Source organism: Oryzias melastigma, linkage group LG24, assembly GCF_002922805.2.
Source record: "Oryzias melastigma strain HK-1 linkage group LG24, ASM292280v2, whole genome shotgun sequence".
Lineage (NCBI taxonomy): Eukaryota > Metazoa > Chordata > Actinopteri > Beloniformes > Adrianichthyidae > Oryzias > Oryzias melastigma.
This window is the reverse complement of record NC_050535.1, coordinates 7,629,021-7,652,586: the sequence shown is the minus strand read 5'-3', so window position 1 is coordinate 7,652,586 and position 23,566 is coordinate 7,629,021. Positions and strand designations below refer to the sequence as shown.

At 38.6% G+C, this 23,566-nt stretch overlaps 1 protein-coding gene and 1 long non-coding RNA gene across 15 annotated transcripts in view; one reads left to right on the top strand and one right to left on the bottom strand.

Annotated features, from left to right (window-relative positions):
- Positions 1–23,566, bottom strand: part of otofa (otoferlin a) — an 86,153-nt gene continuing 62,587 nt past the window's right edge. For 4 of the 14 annotated variants that reach the window (XM_036210410.1, XM_036210412.1, XM_036210415.1 and 1 more), the window contains 28 exons: positions 22,858–22,948; positions 22,628–22,744; positions 22,412–22,564; positions 22,132–22,324; positions 20,598–20,722; positions 20,379–20,513; positions 19,904–20,065; positions 19,719–19,790; positions 17,799–17,918; positions 17,562–17,723; positions 17,310–17,472; positions 16,117–16,283; positions 15,953–15,982; positions 15,729–15,866; positions 15,579–15,654; positions 15,018–15,133; positions 14,803–14,937; positions 12,603–12,740; positions 12,381–12,508; positions 12,113–12,283; positions 10,935–11,095; positions 10,708–10,850; positions 10,174–10,262; positions 9,841–9,939; positions 5,762–6,003; positions 4,350–4,528; positions 3,034–3,134; positions 58–238 (listed from right to left, as the gene is read on the bottom strand). In XM_036210410.1, coding sequence (XP_036066303.1) covers positions 58–238; positions 3,034–3,134; positions 4,350–4,528; positions 5,762–6,003; positions 9,841–9,939; positions 10,174–10,262; positions 10,708–10,850; positions 10,935–11,095; positions 12,113–12,283; positions 12,381–12,508; positions 12,603–12,740; positions 14,803–14,937; positions 15,018–15,133; positions 15,579–15,654; positions 15,729–15,866; positions 15,953–15,982; positions 16,117–16,283; positions 17,310–17,472; positions 17,562–17,723; positions 17,799–17,918; positions 19,719–19,790; positions 19,904–20,065; positions 20,379–20,513; positions 20,598–20,722; positions 22,132–22,324; positions 22,412–22,564; positions 22,628–22,744; positions 22,858–22,948 — 3,787 coding nt within the window. Of the gene's footprint in view, positions 239–2,540; positions 2,729–3,033; positions 3,135–4,349; positions 4,529–5,761; positions 6,004–9,548; positions 9,940–10,173; positions 10,263–10,707; positions 10,851–10,934; positions 11,096–12,112; positions 12,284–12,380; positions 12,509–12,602; positions 12,741–14,802; positions 14,938–15,017; positions 15,134–15,578; positions 15,655–15,728; positions 15,867–15,952; positions 15,983–16,116; positions 16,284–17,309; positions 17,473–17,561; positions 17,724–17,798; positions 17,919–19,718; positions 19,791–19,903; positions 20,066–20,378; positions 20,514–20,597; positions 20,723–22,131; positions 22,325–22,411; positions 22,565–22,627; positions 22,745–22,857; positions 22,949–23,566 lie in introns of those variants that run through there. The other 10 variants (XM_036210409.1, XM_036210417.1, XM_036210411.1 and 7 more) reach the window with 7 other exon arrangements.
- On the top strand, positions 5,769–17,503 carry LOC112157759. Its single transcript, XR_002921206.2, has 3 exons — positions 5,769–5,897; positions 15,854–16,058; positions 16,158–17,503. It is a non-coding gene; the product is annotated as an uncharacterized LOC112157759 (long non-coding RNA).

Here is a 23,566-nt window from a genome sequence, read left to right as displayed (position 1 = left end):
CTCCCGTCTTGTTTCTGAGCCGGCGTCCACCTCCCTCCTCTTCCTCCCAGCAGTGCCTTAAGCCCCCAGCAACTTCTTGACTAGGTAGCCCGGCATGCTGTAGAGGAAGAGGCCCACCATGATGAGCAGCAGCAGGACCAGCACGATCTTGATGATCAGCCACTTGTAGCGGTTGCACACCAGGTAGCGGATGGCTTTCAGGGGGCTGAGGAACCACAGGAAGGTGGTGTCTGGGCGACTGGATGGGGACGAGTGGAGGTTTTAGGAGATGTGAGGCAATGGTGGATGTAGATGAGGAAGATATAAAATGAAGCATGGAGGGATAAAAGACAGAGAGAGAAAGCTTGGATTAGTTTTTTTTAAGTAAAACAACATGCTGATGATTCACATTTATATTATTGATATATTCAAGACAAAAAATTATAATGAAGTGGAATAATAAAATGGCAAAAATTAGGCGATACGATATGTATCGTGATACCTAGCTCACGATACGATACATATCACGAGATTTTGTTATTATATACGGTGCAGAGCTGCTCAAAGAGGCTCAGTATTCTGTAATGCCAACTAGCGGTCATGGGTTTAAGTATAAAGGACGCTCTTAAATAATTAATTAAATATCGACACAAGTATTGGCAAATGAAATATCGCGATATATCGCTGAATCGATTTTTTTTTTTTTCTACACCTTTTTTTCTACACCTGAAAGCACTTTTTGGGATTTTTTCTACAAGTGCAACTGTCTCAGTCATACAAAGTTAAGCTAAGATGTCATGACCAGGGCCGGCTGTGGGCATAGGCAAGCCAGGCGGCTGCCTAGGGTGCCATCTGCTGGATGGGACACCAAATTACAATGATTTTTTTTCCTTTTTTTTTTTTTACAGTTTAACACTCCACTCATTTTGTGTAAAATGTAATAATTAAAACCATTAATAAAACAAAACAAAATCACGTTTAGCCTAGGGCACCATGAAGCCCAGGGCCAGGGCTGGTCATGACCCATGAACACAACTATTGTTATAATCCAACAGGAGATAAGCTGGTTCATGCTCTGGAAGAAGCAAAGCAGACAGAAGTGACGCCATTTTTTTTTTTTTTTTTGTCTGCAGGCACAAATATGAATTCATGATTGCTCTTCTCAAAAATAGAGTTAAAAGCTGGAGTTTGTGAAATGATAAGACTCATAATATCCTGCCTCATCCAGAGAACCATTTTGGTGTTTTGGTGTTCCAAACACTTAAAGCACATGTCTCAAAGTCAAGGCCCAGGGGCCGGATCCGGCCCTCCGGGTGATTATATCCACCACACTAGATAATTTTATTTTATTGTAATTATTGGCCCGATGTTATCTTGTGCTTATTTCTAACTTGTATAATTTTGTATTTTTATGAAGAATAAAATATTTAAAGTTACTTAAGGTTTAAGTTGATTTATTCTGGAATAATATTCCTGCCTGTTTATCATCTATAACTATGTCAAAAAATTATGGTTTTAAAGTTAAAAACTGTCATTCTGTTAAATTTTTTGGACTATTTTGACATTTACTAAGATTTATTTATGCTATTTTGGAGTTTAGCTAATATTTCAGCTACATGCTAACTGTTTTGGATAAGTTTAGGCTTTTCTTTTGATGTTTTTAAGCTATTTTTGAGTTGGGCTAATATTTTGATGCTAGCTGTTTTGGTTTTAGGCTTTTATTTAGTTTTTTAGGATATATTGAAATTTAGATATTTTTTCAAGTATATGCTAGCTGTTTGGCTTTTTCTGTTGATCTCTAAAAAATGGGCTTTTTAAAGTGCTGTCTGTTAGTCGTTGCCAAATTTTGGTCAAATTAAAATAAACTTCCTTAATTCATGAAAATACAGTCAAAAACCGTCTGTGACGTGCTGCCCCCTACAGGTTGAAACGCGGTATTACATTTGAATTTTGTGATTGGCCAAACCATTTAAGTCTCACGTCATAATCTGCAGCTCCAGTAATGATAACAGTCTTGTTCTCCAGCCCCACCCTTCTGACTGGATTTTTAAATTTCAGTTGTGGGAGGAGTCAGCCTCCAACTTCCCTGTTTGGTAACCCTTTAAGCTTTGTCTGGTGTTTGAAATTGTGGGGTTCATACACTAATTTACTTTTCTTCAGCTTCAAACATTTAGTTTTCCTCTTTAATCTGCTCAAAAATGGCTATTTCTTTAGGTGCTGCTCTGTAGTCGTCAAAATGTAGGCTGCAATGACGAGGTAATCGCTCTGCTGAATTATAAAAGAAGGCTAATATTTTTGCAGCCATGCTTGTAAGATCAAATGTCTTGCTTCTCATAGAATTTGAACCAGCCTTAAATGGCTAAAACATTTTAATAATTAAGAAACTTCAAGACAAAAATGCACAATATTCACATTTAAAATGAACAGGAGCACTTGAAGAACACTTAAATCAAAACTACAGCAAACACCAGGAAGCTGAAGAAAGACCAACAAACACAGAACAGGAAAGAGAAGGAGAGGTGACACTACAGAAGATGTTATGAGGAGGGGGCAGAGGCTACCAGCGCATCAGGCCCCCAGTATCTTCTTGACAAGATAGCCAGGGATTGAGTAGAGGAAGAGGCCCAGCATGAGCAGCAGAAGGATCAGCCCCAGGGCCTTGAGGATCAGCCAGCGGTAGTTGTGCCAGATGAAGTAGCGAATGGACTTCAGAGGGCCCAGAAACCACATAAGACTTGTATCCGGACGACTTTCAGGTAGAAGGGAGAGAAAGAAGGAGGGAAGGAACACAGATGGGGCAAATAAGGGGGGAGAAGGTGAGTCGAGTGCACAAAAAAGGGAGAAGAAGGGGAAGGAGAAAGACAGGGAGACACGTAAAGAGATGGTGGGAGCAGAAACGAGTGTAACAGTGACAGTGCAGAGAGCAGAGCTGATATTAGGGGAAAAAATCTTAATTCTGCTTTTTGCACTGTTTGAACGATGTCTTCCAATGAAAGCATTCATGTTGAACTGAAAACCACCTTTATGTGTTGTTGGAACGTGTTCAGAACTTACTTTGGTTTCTCCAGTGGGTCGGGTTCATTTCGACCCAGTCCCACAGGACTTTTCTCTGCTTCCTCGGCAGTCACTAAGTGGAGTTCAGCTTCAACCTTACCCTGTAGTCACAATCAGAATCAAGTCAAAAACTTGTCCTAGCACAAAATACAAAATATTTATTTTTATTTTGGCTAAAACTGGCATAATTATAATTAAAAGACCACTGGGAATGCTTTTAACCCTTTAACGCCTGAGGCATCACCGGTGACGCTTAAACACAAAATCTTTAGCATCCTTTTAACCGTTAACACGATCAACGTAATACCAGTAGATTCTGAAGGAGAAAAGTGGAGCGAGCACGTAAAAAACTCAGTCATAGTTGCAGCGATTTTAGCAATCTGGGTATCAAAACGTTCAGCTTGTTCAGGACATTGCTGCTTCTATTTTTGTTTTTTATAAACTTTATAGTTTTTGAAATACTGAGCAAAATTTGCGCCTTAAGAAATGATTGAGAAAATCTTCAAATTTCAGAATTTTTAGTAGATTAGCAACAAAAACATATTCATGAGCTATGTTTCTTTTATAGAAAGAAAAAAATGGAGCTTCCCTAATACGTTAGCAACATGCTAACATTTATGGCTAATTTGTTAACTACTGGGGTATTTTAGGCTAATTTAGACATTAGCTTCTGTTTTAGCAACAGGCTAACATTTTTTTTAATAATTTGTAATCTACTTAAGTATTAGACTAATTTGGAGTTTAGCTTCATGTGAGCATCGTGTCCGAATTGCCTTTAAAATCCAGAGAACTATGTAGTTTTTTTTTTTAGTAGTTAGTAATTACTGAGGGAATTCAGACATAACCTTAGAGTTTAGCTTCTGCAAACATTTTTGGCTAATTTGTTATCTAGCGAAGTTTTAATAGGCTTATTTAGAGTTTAGCTTATATTTTAGCAACAGGCTAAAGTTTTGGCTAATTTGTTATTTACTATGTTTTTTATAGGCTAATTTAGAATTTAGCTTCTATTTTAGCAACAGGCTAACTTTTTCGACTAATTTGGTTTACAAAGGAATTTTAGGCTATTTTGGAGTTAATCTAGCATTTAAACAATGTGCTAGGTTTTTCTTTTGGCTAATTTGGAGTTTAGCTCATATTTAAACAACACACTAAATATTTTTCATTCGTCAGAATCTACTGGAATTACGTTGATGGTGTCAAGGGTTGAAAAGTCACAGTAAATAAAAGCTCCAGTGTTTAAGTGTTAATATAGATCAAAAGATGGTCCTTTCATCCAAAAGTCTAGTACTGTCAGTATTTTCCTAGTACAAGCTTACCGTGAGCTCCATCTCATCATTCTCATCGCGAGCTACAAACGGCCACCATCCCTTCACCCTCTTCTGCTTGAAGATGGAAATGGTAGGTAGCTCGTGTTCATTTCGGATCATGTCGAGAGAGCACTGTTTGGCTGTCTTAGCGCCCCGCGGGAACCGGTTTAGGTCCAACTCAATTGCACCTGGAAGTGGAAAACAGCAGTCAGTTTCATTGTCCCAGCTAGCCTACTTTTCATTTGCGTTTTTGGGTACTTTTCTTGGTTTTTTTATTTTATTCTTTTTTCTTTACTTTTTCTTACTTTTAATTAGTTAGTTTTTCACATATTTTAATGTTTAGAATGTTGTTTATTTACCGGAGAAGTTAATTATTTTTATTATTTTGCCTTGTTGTAGATCCTTGCACTGTAACAATTTTTAAGTTTCTCCCGCTCATGTTTCAGCTGTATTATCATTGTGTAAATGCTTAGTAAGCATTCACACTATAGTGATTTTTATGCTCCTTTCTGTACATTTTCCAACACGTTCAATCACAATTTCAGCAGTCTTGGTATCAAAAAGTTCAGGTTGTTCAGGACATTACTCTGTGTATTTTTGGTATTCATAAACTTGATAGTTTTTGAAATATTGAGCAAAATATTCCCAATAGGAAATTAATGAAAACGTCTTCAAATTTCAACATTTTAAGTAGATTTGCAACAGAAATATGTTTATGGGCTGTTTTAGTCTTTTATAGTACTTTTAAAAATGTTTTTACCTAATACTTTAGCAACATGCTAACGTTTTTTGCTAATTTGTCATCTACTGAGGTTTTCAGGCTAATTTGGGGTTTAGCTTCTGTTTTAGCAACATGTTAATGTTTTTGACTAATTTGGTTTACTGAGGAATTTTAGGCTATTTTGGAGTTTAGCTAGTATTTAAGCGATAAGCTAGCTTTTTTGGCTAATTTGTTTTCTACTGAATTTTTCATGCTAATTTGGAGTTAAGCTAGTATTTAGGCAACAAGCTAGCTTGTTTGGCTAATTTGGCAACTATTAAGGTTTTTTGGACTAATTTGGAGTTTAGCTCATATTTAAGCAGCACACTAAATATTTTTGCAAAATAGGCATGTTTCAGGGATTTTTAAGCAGTTTTACGGCAAATTTTTCCAAAATTTAGGGCCCTTTTACAGTTCTTTAATGAAATTTCCCGTCTTTTAGCAAATTTAATATGTTGCAAATATATTTAGCATTTTCTTCAAATCCTTTCAGTAATTAAAGTAAATTACGTCATAATTTTCCACCAAAAGCTTCAGCATCTTTAGCAACTACTTTCAGCATTATCGCAGCCAATGCAACATTTCTAGTTTTAAATTGTGATGCTTAAATTCAAGATGTACTTATTTAAAACAATATTTACAATATGATGTCATTTCTCACCGAGGAAGTCATCCGCTGAGAAGTGATCTGCATCCCAGACCTGCAGCGTTAGACGAGGAGGGATTTTGTACTCGGTCTCGTCCCAGGAGAACATGGACTCTTTCTTGGAGATGACAATCTTCTCTTCAGCCACCAGGTATTCGAAGGGGAAGACGAAGCGCCAGTTAAAGTTGCCCTCGCCAGTCAGGGAGTGGTAATGCACGTCAGTGTCCTGCTTGTCTTCCTGCTGCCCTTTGAGCCATCTGTGCAAACAGATGTGAGATTTGAGGGATCTCCAAAATGAAAGAATTTGTCAGCTCATGCTTACACACACACACAACTAAAAACTTGCAGTTGTCAGTCAGTAATCCATAACATTTTAGAGGTTGAGTCAAATGCATTGGGTAGAAAATGTACCAGACAAGAGAGATGATGCTACAGCTAACATTAAATGTGTCTCCCCAAAAACAAATCAGAATTCTTGTTAGAATAAAAATCTATTTTTAATGAGAAACTGATTTGATGTTGGAGTTTCACACTATTTATATTTCCATGCACACACAAGTAATAATTAAAACAAATACAAAATGTTTATTAAAAGCTAAAATTAGGGGTTTAGTTATAAACTTAAGCATTATTTTTTTAGCTTTTTATAACTATTATTTTCGGCTGACTCCTTTGTCAGGAGGAAAAGACAATATTCTGCTCTCAGTTATCAAAATTCACAAAGTAAATAGTCGTAAATTTACTTTTAGACAAATTTCAAAGAGGGCAGGCAAGTGTAAATATTTGGTAACTGAGATAATTAAAGTGTGCAGGGACAGAGGCTTCAGGAAGCTGAATTAGGAAAACATAATTTGGACCAAAAAAATAGAAAACATGCCTGATATGTGAGCTAATTTAATGTGCCTGGTAGAATAATTTCCATCTGTAAAACTTCCACTTGTAATTTAGTTCCTGTCAGATTTTTAATAAGCTTTTATAATATTCACTATTTGGTCATGGATGTTGCACTCTTCCAGCTATATCAAGAGATGGAACGTCCACAGATGAAATTAAAATAAAAATAGCAGGAAAAAAAGGAGTTTGAATTAAAAAAAAGAGTTAGGGAATTACTTTTAAAAGGAATAGTTTTATTAATGCAGGCAACATAGATACAAGCACATAAAACAGAAGCTGTCTCATGCAGGCATGCAAAAATTCACTCAGCACTGTATCAAGAACGCATTAAGAAGATTAGATGATAAAACACCAAAGGGTTAAATCAATTATTGTTTTGCACGTATAAGTACTAAAAGTGGTTGGACCACAACAATTTTTTAAAGTGTAATTAAACTGGATTATATCACTATAACTTATTTTCAAGCTTAAATTAAATTCTGCTTGACTTGAGTAAATAGTCACTATAATTACTGCAAAAGTCTATATCCATGATTCTTAGTAATTACAGTTATTTTCTTCTTACAAACTTTTGTTAATTTCTTTATTTATAAAATGAGTTTCACACATCTGTTGTTTACAAAAAAAAACATAAATCAAATCAACTAACTTTTATGTATTTGAATGAATTAGCTAAAAAACTGGATAAATCTTTCTACTGATGGTGATGAACTTAAAAAAAACATAAATCCTTTCTCAGTTTTGTTTGAATATTCATAGCTTAAGCCATCAGTAAAATGTCAACTCATAGAAATATTTCCATAATTTATGCTCATTGTTGCCAAACTGGGATAAACTATCATAAATATTAGCAGCAGAGTTTAATTCTTGCAGTCTTTCTCATGTTTGTCGTAATTAGTTTTTCAAATTTAGTATGCCATTCTGAATAAAGTGCTCAGTGAGGTATAAAAACAGTGTACTGTCATGCAAGAGTCCCTTTTTTTACTTTATTAAATTTGATTGATTTAGTGCTTTTTAGGTTTTGCAGCAGCACAGGACCAAACCACTTCAGTAAAATGGAGGGGATCCCATCCCATAACTCTGGGGGTGAAATCAAATTTCTCATTCCAGAGACCCAGGGGGGTGCTGTAACCCAATATTTACTATTTAACTAGACATCTGTCTTGCTTTCCATATTTTTTGTTTAATTTGTAGTTTTAATATTTGTAAAGCTGGTCGTTTCCCTGCTATGACATTTGATAACCAACCGTAAACAAGTTTTTCAAACAGATCAAGAAAAGTAGTTTCAAAATTACCCTGTAAGGTTCTCTGATATCCATTATAACCTTACATAAATTGAATTCCACCTACTTATTAATATACTTTTGCATCCAAAGCAACATTTTTTTCAGAAGTGGAAATACACTCCAGTGCAGATTGGTTTACCCAATCCTGATCATTAAGATCTACCACCTTGCCTGTTCTCCAGTTCTCCCTGCACTCCTTGCCTCTGATTGCATGGATTATCTGTGCTCAATCAATTTGAATGAGGAGACACTTGAGTCGGCTAATGAGCAGAAAGAACTGTAGTGCTACATTCAAAAACACACTTTTAGCATATGGTGTTCACACTGGACAAGCAGGGAGGGGCTTCTTCTTCTTTGTTTACTGTTTTCTAGCACATGTCCAAAAATGTAAATCTAAATGTCTGAATCATGCTCCAGGCTTTTTCTTTACAATTTTTAAGGTTTAACAGAAGTATTTTGAACAATTCTCAACACATGAGTTAGCTTTAGGCTAAGTTGTGTAGCTTCTGCTTCCGGCTAATGATGTAAGGCCCTTGTGTCAAAGTCAAGGCCCGGGGGCCGAATCCGACCCCCCAAGTAATTATATCTGGCCCTCCAGATAATTGTATGTTATTAATGGCTTGATATTATCTTTGCACTTCTTTTTTTAATTTGTATAATTTTGACAAAATATATTTTAATGGAGAGTAAAATATTGAGAGTTTAATGTTTAAGTTTATTCTGGAATAATATTTCTGCCTTTTCATTATTCATAATTACTGTATGTTAAAAAGTTACGGTTTTAGAGTTTTAAAAATTAGCAATTTACTACGATTTTTTTAGACTATTTTGGAGTTTGGCTAATATTTCCGTTACGTGCTAGCTGTTTTGGCTAATTTCGGCTTTTCTTTTTAAGTATTTTTAGGCTGTTTTGGAGTTTAGCTAATATTTTAGCTACATGCTAGCAGTTTTGGCTTATTTCAGCTTTTCTTTTTAAGTTTTTTGGATGTTGTGGAGTTTAGCTATTTTCTTAGCTTTATGCTAGCTGTTTTGGCTAACCAATAAAAAAAATTTTTTTTGACTAATTTGCCATTTAGCTAACATTTTAGCTGGCTATTAGCTTCAGCGTTTTCAGCTTTTCACTTCAGTGTTTTCAGCTATTAATTTCAGCATCTTGAGCTATTAGCACTAGCATCTTTAGCGAACAAATTCAGCTTACAGCATTCACACTAGAATTATCACAGGTAATGCTTTACATATTGTTAATAATTATCCTAGTAAGTTAAAATTTTAACATTTTAAAAATGTAGCTTTTGCGTGTTCAATAAATGTTTATCCTGTTCGGCCTGTGATCTAAGCTGTGTTTCGGATTTTATCTCCTTGTGCGATTAAGTTTGACACCCCTGATGTAAGGCGCCATATTGTCTACAGCCATGACCTTTTTCAATGGATTGCACAAAGATAAGAGTTCAAATTGACATTTTATTGGTGTTTTGGTTTGGTCCTTAGTGTTTTAGGTAACGCCTAAGTTTTGTGCTGCATCCAAATTTAATTCTCAAATTTCTGAAATAAATGATCGGGGGGTTTCAGGAGGAGCACAGCAAGGGGTTAGAACGAGCCATGCGATGGATTTGTGTGTTTACCCCCTGACATAGATGTCAGACATCTTCTCTCCTGTCATGAAAGCATCGTCCTCTAGAATTACGTCATCAGTGTTCCAAATAATAACACGAAGCTCAAAGCTAGACAACGGCATTGACCAGAGAAAAGAGAGAGAGGACGACAGACAAGAGAGGAGAACACACCACACACGGACACCACACACAAACACACAAAATGAAAACAAAAACAGGTTAACTGCTAAAAAAAAAAGAAATCCACACACAGCTGACACCCACGGGAAGAGGCGTGGCTGCCTCGACCCTCTGTACCTACCCCCTGACAAATATGTCACTGGACTTTTCCCCAGTGAAGTAATCATCGTCCTCCAGAATTACTTCATCTGTATTCCAAATAATCACCCTGAGCTCATATCTGGTAAGGGGGGGAGGAGGAAGGAACACATACACAGTTGTACTTATGTTTGACATGAAAACATACATTCAGATCCTGTTTCTCTGCACTAATAGTGGAACAGACTCACCATGAGGACATATTCTGCTGAAAACAACTTCTAAATAGTCTGCTCATTGCTGCTTATTTTGAGGTAAATACAAAAAATATAATAATTGAAAGTGACAATCGTAGATTTGTTCTATCAGTTTGTACCTCTTTGGTTTCCGTGGTGAAATATCGAGTGCAGGTCCAGGAGCGGGCATGTCTGAGGGGAACATGTCCACCCACATCTCAATGCGGCCCTAAAACCATCAAAAACAAAGGCATCTATTACAACTGATTATGTCATTAATAGTGGTGTGTATTGGTAAGAATCTGCTGATACGATACGTATCGTGATACATGTATCATGAGACTGTACCAGGATATGTGATACATTTAGTGTATCGCGATACACGATACATGGTACAATAAAGCCCAAGAATATACCAGAACAACTTTTCTTTAAGTTAATGATTTTAAAAAAGCTAAGTCATACTAAGTAGTACATGTGTGCTGCCATCTAGTGGTCGAGGGTTTCAGTGAACAACTAAAGAAAGACGCCGACGATGAGACTAAATAATTAATTAAATATCATCTTATCAGCATCTTAAATTGATACAAGTATCACCAAATTAAGCATCACGATGTATCTCAATTTTTCCCTACATTCCTAATCATTGTATTGGCTCAGACATGATGTCCTACCTGTTCGATTCCTGGTTTGTCAGGGTTCAACAGAGGTCTGGTCTCTACGTGTTCAGGTACGAGCTTGCAGCCGACTCTGGGGATTTCCTCCCAATGGTTCAACACAGTCAGGGCTAAATGCTCCTCAGTCTGCTTCTTCAGACCTGAACATAATGACAAATCAAGACAGCTACAAACACATGTCAATGATGAAAAGAGGAAGTTTGGGAAATCAAATGTATTTATACCGTTTTCATCCTCGATTTCCGTTGGTCCCGTAAAAATTCGGTTGGCCACCTTGACTTTCCCTCCAGGCCCATAATGTGGTCCGTCGATCTTGCCTTCTTTGCAGAGTCTGGTCAGGATCTGGGTGGGTTTCATGGGGTCTCGCCAAATATTGTATCCATGACTAATATCAAAGAGGAAACAAGGAAAAGTGGGGCCCATATGGTTTAAAAGTGGGCAGAAAATGTGGGCCTCAATTGGGTTTGTCTGCATTTTCTGTGGTGGCCCCACCTGTGTTGCCCACATTGACTTAAGTGGGGATTCAGTAGGTTAGCTTGCTAGCTAACCTACTGTCCATAAGCACTGCCTTATGGACAGTGTAGCATGCTAGCGAGCTCCACTGTAGCATGCTAGTGAGCTCCTCCGTAGCATCCTAGCGAGCTCCACTGTAGCATGCTAGCAAGCTCCAGTGTAGCATGCTATCGAGCTCCACTGTAGCATGCTAGTGAACTCCTCCGTACTATCCTAGCGAGCTCCACTGTAGCATGCTAGCAAGCTCCAATGTAGCATGTTAGTTAGCTCTTCAGTAGCATGCTAGGGAGCTCTTCTGTAGTATGCTAATTAGCTCCACTGTACCAAGCTAATGAGCTCCTTTGTAGCAAGCTAGCAAGGTTCACTGTAGCAAGCTAGTGAGCTCCACTGTAGCATTCTAGTGTGCTCCACTGACTCAAGCTCCATTGCAGCACGCTAGCAAGCTTCACTGTAGCATGCTATCGAGCTCTGCTGTTGCGAGCTAGTGAGCTCATCTCTATAAAGGTAAAGAGCATCACTGTAGCATGCTAGCTAGCTCCTCTACAACAAGCTAGCGAGCTCTGCTTAATTGAGCAAGCATGCTCCTCTTTTTTAGCTAGCAAGCTCAGCTGTAGCAAGCTAGCATGCTCCACTGTATTGGGCCAGGGAGCTCTGCTGTCCACCAGGTGGCTTTATAGCATAGCTAGCCTACTCACTGACTGTCCACTGAAGTCAATGTGGGCAAACAAAGGTGGGGCCACCACAGAAACGGTGGACAAACCTATTTGGGCTCACATTTTCCGCCCACTTTTAAACCATGTGGGGCCCACTTGGTCTTGGTGGATGGAACTATACCTGAGTTTATTCTTCTGGCCATTAATTCATTTGGATAAATCTTGGTCCCACTTACACAGAGTAGCTGGATGAAATCCCACACGTTGCTCTGAATTTGCTGTAGAAGCGGTTCTCCAAGTCGATCTTAGTTTCTCCGATCAGATCATCGGTTCCCACCAGGTCCCAGTCGTACACAGACACCGTCAGCATAGACTCCATCGGGAATGTAGCCTCAATGTCAAATGATCTAAGTACAAACGAACATGAAGTGTGGTACTTGTTGAAACCTGCATTAGATGAGATGATTTATGTTTTCATAAAGAGCAGCTTTCCATTTAACTCACTTGCCAAAAACGGGGTTTAGCTGCTTGGAGATGTAGTTCTCTTTGTCCTTGACTTCTGTTTTGCCCAACTTGATGACGATGTAAGGATCGGCCTTACCGTTAATATCCGCTGGGTGGAGGTCTGTTGCCTGGTGGAGAGAATGTGAGACATGAGCTTAACTTTTTTTAAATTATTATTGCCAGGGATTTGTTATAGACAATAACTTGAAGAATGTCACCCACCCTGACCACATAGATCCGAACAAGGACATTAATGGGATCATTGTGAGGAATGCTCTGGAACATCCCCATGTTTGGATCATATCCTGCTTCTCTTGTGATCTCCTCAGACAGAGGGAGCTTATACATACACAAGGATCCCTGGTTTCAAGACAAAAAAGTATTAGTATATGTATATTTTATTTTTAGAGAGCAGGCTCAGCTGCATGATCAACACATTTTTATTCAAAAGTCATGGGTAAGGACCCCTCCGTGTCCCTTTTTGATGTTTTGGGTGTCCCCAACTCATTGTTTTCCCATTAAATCAGGGGTCCAGGCACTTTTTTTGTAGTACAGCACGTTTAGTTGAGACACATGCAGTGTCAGTTCCACGTCCATTAGCGGATGTGCGCAGTATCAGTTCTGGTACAGGGTTAGGGTACCAGATCAGGGTTATAGAGTACCGATACCACCTGTGTTCTGAGGACCGGTCTGCGTCCAACAAAACGTCAGGACACCTGTATTAAATGAGAGCAGCCAGCACGTCAAAAAGCAACCACGTGGACTGCACCGTTACCCTAACACTAAATGTTCAACCAATCAGAGTGAAGCTCAGGATCTCATTACACCCAATTTCTCCACAACCGTATCCCATAATCCCCTATTGGTTTTTGATTGACATATTGGTCCAGTCAATCAGGTTAATTCACCTGATATTTCAATATTAGGTCCAACTTCTCAAACTTGATCCCTAACATCCCTAAATGTTTAAAATAGCCAGTTTAAGACCCAGTTTCTTTCAAAATAGCCAGATTATGACAAATGTATATCTGCTGTACTATATCATCTGAATTCAAACCCCCAACCTTCCCAAACAATTACAACTCATCAAATATGTCCCAACATTTTTTCAAAACATCTCACAAAAACATCGAAAATATGAGGCAAGGGCCTATGACCTCGAAAAAGCACTACTTTGTTTAAATCGCAAATTAGTAATGAAAACCCCATCTGTTATTGAACCATTTAAAAATCCAAATTAAAAAGTCCAAGGTATGGAGACAAGACATGACGATGCTCCCCATGAGGTTTTTGGCATCTGAAGAGGAACTGTCGCAACAATGCCAATTTCACACTAACTATGCTTTACGTGTGGAACCCTCATACAGTGATACAGTGGCAACACCCAAATAAGAGGGTTGGTCTATTTTTTCTAAAAGTCGAAATGTATTAATCGAAATTTCACTAAAGCTTGCTGTCCAATCATTAAGCACCTCAAATCAGATGAAAACATCTTATTACAGGCTAAAAACAAATATCTCTACTTAGATCTAACATCTTATCCGGACCTCACCCAACATCTCCACAAAGATCCAACATCTCAACATAACCATGACCCAATATCTCCACAAAGATCCAACATCTCAACATAACCATGACCCAATATCTCCACAAAGATCCAACATCTCAACATGACCATGAACCAATATCTCCACATAGTTTCAACATCTCAACATGACGATGACTCCTACTCCCCTGGGGGAGTAGGAGAGATTTCAGATTCCAGGTGGGTCGCCCGTGCTCCTGTTCTTGACCGCCACGGCTCTGGTTCGTCATCTTGCATCTCAGATTGAGAGTGATTCCTTGTAGATTATCTGTACTTGACTTAATAAAGCCTTGGTTTAATGGGAACAGCCAGCACGTCAGAAAAAACACCAAGTGAATTGCACCAGTACCCTAACCTGGTACGCAAACCAGTATCATGTCTGGTCGCGGATGTACGCAATACTAATTCCGGTCCACGTCCAGTACAGGGTTACGGTACTGGTGTGGTTTGTGTCGTTGTTTTTTGTAGTGCCGACTATACCCGTTAAATCAGGGGTCTGGGCGTCTTGTCGGAGGCGGACCAGTCCTCAAGACACATGTCAGTACCCTAACCCGGTGCGCAAACTGGTATCACATCCGGTAGTGGACGCCCACAGTACCAGTTCTGGTCAGCGTCCGGTACAAGGTTAGGGTTAGGGTACTGGTGCAGTCCACATACTGGTACAGAATTGGTACCAGTATGTGGCCCGCTGGTTGGGGAGCCCTGATTTGATTGGAGCAGCCAGCACGTCAAAAACAATGAGATGGGGACACCTAAAACGTCAATTTTTGACGCGTAGGGCTCCTTAACCAAACGTCAATATATCAAAATCTGGTGGCACGGTTGTTGTTTTCTCACCTTGAACCTGCCAACGATCCTGTCATCATCCAGAGCGTGTTCATCATCATCTCCAGCTTTTCCTCTGTACAAGTTAAAGGTATGAAGCCAATCTTCAAAGCTACCAAACTCGCTCTCCAGCTCCTTGTTGAACACCTGCATGATCCGGTCAGCAGAAAACTCTCAAATGTTCTTAAAAATTTGTGTTCCAGCTCATATTTTTCTGAAACACTCACCACCAGCTCATCCACTTTTGATTTAACCGGTGTTTTCTCTGAGCTTTCGAGTGTTTGACCTTTCTTCTTGTCCTTCGCGCTCTTCTTTTCTCTGCTCTTTTCCTTCATCTTGGAGCCTTTCAGAAGAAAGTTTGACTTCTGATCAGTGATGCAGTTTGATGTTGATAACATAGTTGTGAAGGAGATTAAAAGCAGACAAAAAAGCGAAGAATGGAGGTTGAGATGCAGATATTGCTGTAGCAAAGGCCTAAAACGAAAGTGACTTGAATTAAAAATAACCAACTTTCCTTTGTGCCGCTGAGCAGGGAGGTTTTGAATAATACATCTGTGATGCACAGAAAGAACGATGGGTTCATGGAATGAACAAGAGGAAGAAAAGCAGGCATGAAAGTTGCTTTTTATGGCCCCTTGTGCGAGTGACTTTGACTCCTCTGCTCTAGATGATCATTCATAAAAACACTGTAGTCACATTGTCCACATTGATAATATTAGAGCTACAGATTGGACTGATGATTATTTTTTTAGGGGAATTACAGAGACAGATGTGATGAAGTTCAATACCAGTTACTTCTGCAGCTATCTCCATTTCTTCTCTCTCCTCTGCCTCTGCATGAGCTGCCTCCTGAGTCCTGAGAGTCTGACACAAACACATCCAGAGAGTTCAAAACAATCATTAAAGTCATCCAGTAAAACTATGAAATGACAGATTACCTCCTTCAGGGTCTCTATTGAGGCGAAATATTTCGACCACCAGTCCAGCACTCTCTCATCGGTCTCCTCTTCTTCATCCATTCCTCCCTTCTTTTTCTTCTTCTTCTTCTTTTTCTCTTTATCAGCTTCTTCTTCAGTCTGTCGAAAAGGGACAGTGATTCTCTGCAACCAGACTTCTTATGAAACATGTCAGTCTGTGTAACATCTGGATGGAAGCCACTCACCATGTCAACTTTCACAACAGCGTCAGACATCTACGACGGAAGGACATCACAAGGATTCATGCACAGAGTGGATGGATTAAGCATAGAAGTACATATATAAGAGCAGGTAAGAATGATCAGGGTTTTTAGAAAGACAGGGTTGAGATAATAATTTTAGAGCTCACAGCATCTAATTTGACCACCGTGTCCATCTTTCTGATTTGAGGCTCCGTGTCCAAATTGACGACGACGTCACCTGCAGGACGAGAAAAGGCGCGGGAAGAAAGGCTGGGTAAGGGGCGGGGCTGGGAGCTGCCATTGGTTAGGACCATGTAGCCATTCATTAGCTTAGCTGGATTGCAGTCGAGGGTTAAAGACAGCAGCAGCAGGAGGAGGCAGCAGGACGGGAAAGGACAGAACAGGCAGGAACATGCAGAAGAGGAGTGAGATGATGGGTGGAGAGCGGACACAGGTGAGAGTGATGGTCAGGGCAGAAGGAAAGGAAGCACAGAAACGAGAGCAGTTAATAAAGAAGAGGATTTCTTCTTTATGAACAAGAGAGCTACATCAGAAGTAAAGGTTTAACACTTACAGAGAGCTCTATGAACAGCTTTTATGTCCTTAAACTTACACAGGAGTAAACTTCAACAACAGAAACTTTAAGCACAAAAGTAGAAGAGATGATGTTAAAGGGCAAAAACTCCCCAAAAAACCAAATTAATCATTAATAAAAGTTGCTGTTAATTGTTTTTTATATATAGAAAGGATTAAAATTAAGTGATTTTAAAAGCTTTGACACAAACAATTAGAATTAAGCTCAAATGTTGAAACATTTTCTTTAAATAAGCATAAAAGATCATGTTTTGATCTAATTTCAATGCGCTCCTAGTTGTCTTTTCATTACGATTAGGTCATTTTTACCAAAATCGAAAAATTATGTCGTTTCTAGGACATAGTTTCTGCAGAGTGTCGGTAGTTTATTAAAAATTTGCTTCTGTAAAGGGTAAATTGAAGCTTTATGTCACTTAATGTCAGCTGTTTCCTGCTCTAACTTGTTCAAACTGACATTTATAGGAGAAATACTAAAGATGAATGATCAACAACAAATTATTTTAATTCAAAATAGCTAAGAAATTTTTACAAGATGTCATTTATTTAGGACAATCAGCAATTTTAATTAATGAAAAAAGCACCCAAAAGCATTGAATAAGGTCCAAAAATTGATTTTTAATTAAGCAAAAAAAAAGTTTTTTCACTGTTTATGGTTCTGTCAGTTATTATTGGTTTACTACAAGATAAAAGGAGTAAAAAATGTGTATATTACAGTTTAATGGGAGTCTGCTTGTGAGAGTTTTATCAGAGGGTGGAGTGTTGGCACCTGCAGATGCCCAGTTGTTGGAGGTTTTGTCCGGCGGACTGTAGATGAAGCGTCTGAGGCTGGAGACGGCGTGAGATCCCACCAGGATGTAGCGCCCGAACGCTCTACAGTCCACCACCCTGATGTTGAGAGGAGGATGGAGAAGCTCGTTTTCTGGAAGGTCCTTTAAGCACCAAGAAAAAAAAAAAAAAAAAGAAAGAAGGATTTAATCATTAAATTTCACTTTATTGTAAAGACAGCCGGTCCACTCACCACTTCAAACCATTTGACGAGAGTGCTGAAGTTTGGATTCTTCTTGTAGTTCTGGATGAGCACAGATTGAACTCCTCGACCTGCACACTCGATGTCCACTCGGGGCCGATCCACCTGAGCCAAGTTGATCCTTTTCAGGTCTCTTAACCCCCAGAACAAAACCTGAAGCACACTAAAGTAAGCCAGGGAGATCTCTTCAAGAGCAAGCACAGAGTCAGAGCGGCAGATTCAATTCACCTCTATGCGGTAGCGACTCAGAACAGGTCTGATGCCCAGAGGGACAGGGAGGATGGGTCCGCGCTCCGAGTCTGTTGACCCTTCAATGGGGGGAAGGTCGGCTTTGCCTCCTTGACCAATCTAAAAAAAAGCAGAAACTGTCTTTGAAACACATCTAAAGGAAAAACAACCAAAAGAATGTCTGTACGAGTCAACTTTAGGAAGACGGACAAAGTCAAAATGAAAAGACTCGGGTGCTGAGGGGGAACGCAGACGGCATTACAATCAGAACTAGAAAAGCTGCATTACCTGCGATAATACTACTTTCTGCTGAAAGTAGTCACTGAAGATGCTGAGGCTTTTTGCAGAAAATGGTGACGCAATTTACTTTAATTGTTGAAGGGATTTGCTGAAAATGCAAAAGCTATTTGTAAAAAGTGAAATTTGCTAAAAGACTGGAAATTTTGTTAAAGAGCCATGAAAGACCGCTAAAATAGAACAAAATTTCTGAAAAATTTGTAGTAAAATTACAAAAAAAAATTTCCTAACCATGCCAATTTTACAAAAATATTGAGACTGTTACTTAATTGTGAGCTACACTCCAAATTAACCCAAAAACCCTCAGTAGAAGCCAAATTAGCCAAAAAAAAGCTAGCTCGTTGCTTAAATTCAAGCTAGTCAAAAACGTTAGCATATTGTTAATAAACAGAAGCTAAACTCTAAATTAGTCTAAAAAAAACTTCAGTACATAACAAATTGGCCAAAAACGTTAGCATGTTGCTAAAATAGAAGCTAAACTCCAAATTACTATAAAAAAACAGTGGATCCCAAATTAGCCTAAGAAATAAGCTTGTTCATAAAAACTAGCTAAACTCCAAAATAGTCAAAAATTCCTCAGTAAACTAAATTAGCCAAAAAAACGTTAGCATGTTGCTAAAATAGAAGCTAAACTCTAAATTAGCCTAAAAACCTCAGTAGATAACAAATTAGCAAAAAGCGTTAGCATGTTACTAAAAGAGAAGCTAAACACTAAATTTGCTAAAAAAAAAAAAATTTAGTTAAAAAAATAAAAAGCAATTAGCCAGAAATGTTAGCATGTTGGTAAAATATTAAGTAAACTCCAAAATAGCCTAAAATTTCTCAGTAAACTAAATTAGTCTAAAATGTTAGCATGTTGCTAAAATAGAAGCTAAACTCTAAATTAGCCTAAAAACCCCAGTAGATAATAAATTAGTCTAAAACGTTAGCATGATGCTAAAACAGAAGCTAAATTCAAAATTAGCATAAAAAACCTCAGTAGATGCCTAGTTAGCCAAAAAAGCTAAAAAGCTAAATACTAGCTAAACTCCAAAATAGCCAAAAATTAAATGGAAAAAAACTTGCTGCTTAAATAGAAGCTAAACTCTAAATTAGCCTAAAAAAACAGTAGTAGAAGATAACAAATAAGCCAAAAATGTTATCATGTTGCTAAAATAGAAAACCCAAAAAACCTCAGTAGATGCAAAATTAGTCAAAGAAGCCAAATCGTTGCTTAAATACTAGCTAAACTCCAGATTGCCTAAAACAAAATTAGTCAAAAACAAATATTAGTTAAATTCCATTTTTTAAATTAAAATAAAATATTAAACATTGCCAATGAATATATTTAAAGGCTTGTTGCTAATCTACTTAATTTTTTTAAATGGAAGACTATCTTATTCATTTCTAATGAGTCATACTTTGCTCAATATTTCAAAAACTATAGTTTATGAATACCAAAAATACAAATAGTAATGTCCTGAATAAGCGGAATGTTTTGATACTTGGGTAAAATCGCTGAAAGTGTGATTGAGTTTTTATGTGCTGAAAAACATTCAGAAAGGAGCAGGACAGTCAGTAAGGTGTGAATAATTACTAAGCATTGGCACAATTAGCAGGATGAAAAGAGGATGAAAGGAAAACCTTTATTTTAGGAACAGCAAAGTCATGGACAGCGATCAGAGCGCGTCTGATCTCTTCTGCATCAAAGGGGATCTGCAGGAAGCAGGAGGAGAAAAACGCGGAAAACACATATTTAGGAAAGGAAAGAAAGGAGAGATAGAACGAAGAGCGGGAAGTCGGATTATGATGCAGTTGAGATACTTGACCTGCAGCAGCTCGAAGGCCGCCAGCAGCTCGCCGGCGGTGCAGTTCCCTCTGTAGATCTGGAAGTACTCCAGCTGCGGCGGGAACCTCGGAGGCCCGTAATGCTCGTCGCACATCTTGATCGTCGGCTTAGCGAACGTTCGGCCGATGAATTCGGCCTTTCCCTACATCATGCAGAACACCGATACAATATAAGGGGGACAAAAGGGGGTTAGACACAGGTGGGGCAGTTAACAGAACAGCCACTTGGTGGCAGTGTTGTTCAAAATAATTAACTTTTTAAATGTTTGTGAGGAACTTTCATGAAGAATTCTCAGGTTACAGAGGTTTGAACTCTGATTTATTCAGCAGAAATGATTCACATGGAAGGGAAAGGTAAACAGATGGAAAACGGGAATGAAAAGAAGAAGACATTTTCAATCACATGAAGAAATATCATTTGGAATAACTGCAGTGGAGAGGTTCAAAGCGCCCTACCACAGTATCCTGATCATAAATTTCAACCACGATGATCGGAGGATCGTCTCTCAGCTCGCTGGCTTCCCCGAACAGCTCCACATCATCAAACACCAGCAGCTGGTCCCAGGTGGGGCAAAGCGTCTCGCTCAGAACCTGAACGTCAGCAGGATTCATGTGAGTATGATGCAACCGCATGCCGACAAGAAGACGACGCTCCTCAAAGCTCCGTGCCGTTACCTCGGTAACCTGGCTGTGCGTGGAGAAGAAGACGCGGGCGAAGGGGTCCGAGAGGCCGCTGCTGTCTGCGGCGAACAGACTGCGGGCCTGGTACATGTGCGCTCGCAGCTGAAACACCTGCTTCACTGGTGAGAAAGATGATTTTTATTTTTTACTTTGGTGGAAATACATAAAAATATGTATTTTTAAACAGTTTTATGATTGTTATTACTAATTTATGCTTATAAAAGCTTCTATTTATTATCTTTTAAAAAACAATTTCAATTATGATGCTATTATTGACTCCAAAATAGAGGGTCGGCTATTATTTTTGCTGCCCCCTGTAGCTCCGCCCCATGGTGCAGATAACTTTCAACATTTTTTTGTACATTTGGCCTGTTAGAGATAAGAAAAATACAAGTTTACTTTATTTCAGAGGTGTCTCAATTGCACAAGGGGCCAACATTCAAAACACGTCATGGGCTGAAAAGTATAAACATTTATTGAACACTCTTAAAGTAAATTTTTAAAACTTTAGAAACTTAACTATTTAACACTATTTAACTAGATACATAGCATTACCTGTAATAATGCTAGTTGAATGCTGTGAGCTGAATTTTTGCCACTAAAGATGCTAAAAACGTTGATAGTTATAGAGTGCAAATATTGATAACTAAAAAAGCTGAAGTCGATACCCAGCTGAAATATTTGCTGGATTAGACTAGTCAAATTAGCCTAAAAAGCAAAAAAAAAAGTCTTAGGTTCGCCAAAACAGCTAGCATGGAGTTGAAGAATTTGCTAAACTTCGAAATAGCCTCAAAATAGCGGAAAAAGCCTAAATTAATCAAAATGGCTAGCATTTAGCTGAAATATCAGCTAAACTCCAAAGCAACCTAAAAACTTTTTAAAACTCCAACTTAGCAAAACAGCTAGCGTTTAGCCGAAATATCAGCTGAAGTCCAAAACATTCTAAAAAACTGAAAAAAGCCCAAATTAGCCAAAACAGCTAGAATGTAGCTGAAATATTTGCTAAACTCCAAAACACCCTACAAAACTTAAAAAGAAAAGCCCAAATTAGCCAAAACAGCTAACATTTAGCTGAAATATTTGCTAAACAGCCTAAAAAAAACGTTAAAAACCTAAATTAGCCAAACAGCTAGTGGCTGAACTGAAACAGAGGCTGAAATATTAGCTAAACTCCAAAACATTCTAAAAAACTGAAAAAAGACCAAATTAGCCAAAACAGCTAGCATTTAGCTGAAATATTAGCTAAACAGCCTAAAAAAAACTTTAAAAACCTAAATTAGCCGAACAACTAGTGGCTGAACTGAAACAGAGGCTGAAATATTAGCTAAACTCCAAAACAACCTAAAAACTTTTTAAAACTCCAAATTAGCAAAACAGCTAGCATTTAGCTGAAATATCAGCTAAACTCCACAACATTCTAAAAAACTGAAAAAAGCCCAAATTAGCCACAACAGCTGGCATGAAGCTGAAAAAATAGCTAAACTTCAAAAAAGCCCAAAAAATCTGAAAAAGGCTAAATGCTGCTTACTTTCGTAGACGAGGCTCACAGGAGGGAGGGAGAGAAGACCAGGTCCTCCTTGAGCCGCCTTGACCTCTTCAAACCCGTTGGGCAGACCGCTCAGGAAGTCCTTCCGCTGCCTGTTGACCCCCAGCCAAAGATACAACTCCAGTTTGGCCTGAACGGTCCAGCCGGCAGGACCGAAGCTCTTCTTCCCCGGCAGCTGTGGACACAGATTCCAATGACTGATGCTTTCATAGTTTAGGAATAAACCTTTGGGTTTTTTCTAAATCACAAAATACGGAGGCACCTTAAGGAAAGCAGCTTTCACTTTTCCACAGTCTTTGCCGGTTTCCTCGTCCACCGTTGAGTACAGGATGTCTTTGGATGGGACTCGAGCGTAAGCGATGCGTTTGTTGTTGCTCATCATCCAGATGAAGACGTCTGGAATGCTGTGCTGAGGCTGGAGAAAACACAGATTTACCTTGAGAAAATGGTTCAAATGATCAAGTTTTTGACTCCGTACCTCGTCGGCGAGAAATCGGAGCCTCTGCAGGAAGCTCTGAGCCAGTTTGAGCCGGTCTTTGACTGTGTTTTTCTTGACCTGACTGCGCAGCTGCTTGGCCTGTTGGCCCATGCTGTCCTGCAACATAAACAGTAGTAATGGATGCTGCTGGAGCAGGACGTTTCTATCTAATGTACTTGATATCATAGTAAAACTGATTAATGTGAGATCGAAACTTAAAGTATTCTTACAATCTCTCTCATGCAGGATTTGAGTCGTTCTCGGTCCAGTTTGGTTCTTCCAGCCAGGTTCACATCCTTGTTGGCCAGAGCCACAAACCGGCTGCAAGAAGCACAGAGAGCCATGTTGGAGCCATCCTGCCCTCCTATTGGTTAAATGTATTTTAAGTCTTTTTATTGGATTTTATTTGGATTTAGACCTTGACAAGCACATTAATCTTAGATCGTGTTATTGTCGTTTTTATTTGATTTTTGTGCCTTTAAATTAATTTGTGTGAATGCTTTAGTAAGCATGTAGGGATTCTCCTGCTCCTTTCCGTACGTTTTTTGCCACATATTCACACGATTTCAACAATCTTGGTGTCAAAACATTACTGCGTGTATTTTTGGTATTCATAGACTTTATAGTTTTTAAAATATTGAGCAAAATATGCCCCATAGAAAATAAGAGGAAGTCTTTCAAATTTCAACATTTTAAGAAGATTAGCAACAACCCTTTAAAAGCATTCATGGGATTTGTTTTCATCTGTTATAGCAGTTTTCAAAAGTTTATGTAATATTTTAGCAACATGCTAACGTTTTTGGCAAATCTCCTGGTGTTTTTGTTTGGCTAATTTAGAGTTCAGCTTCTTTTTTTAGCAACAGGCTAACACTTTTGACTGATTTAGTTTATTGAGGAATTTAAGGCTATTTTGGAGTTTAGCGAGTAATTAAGCAATGT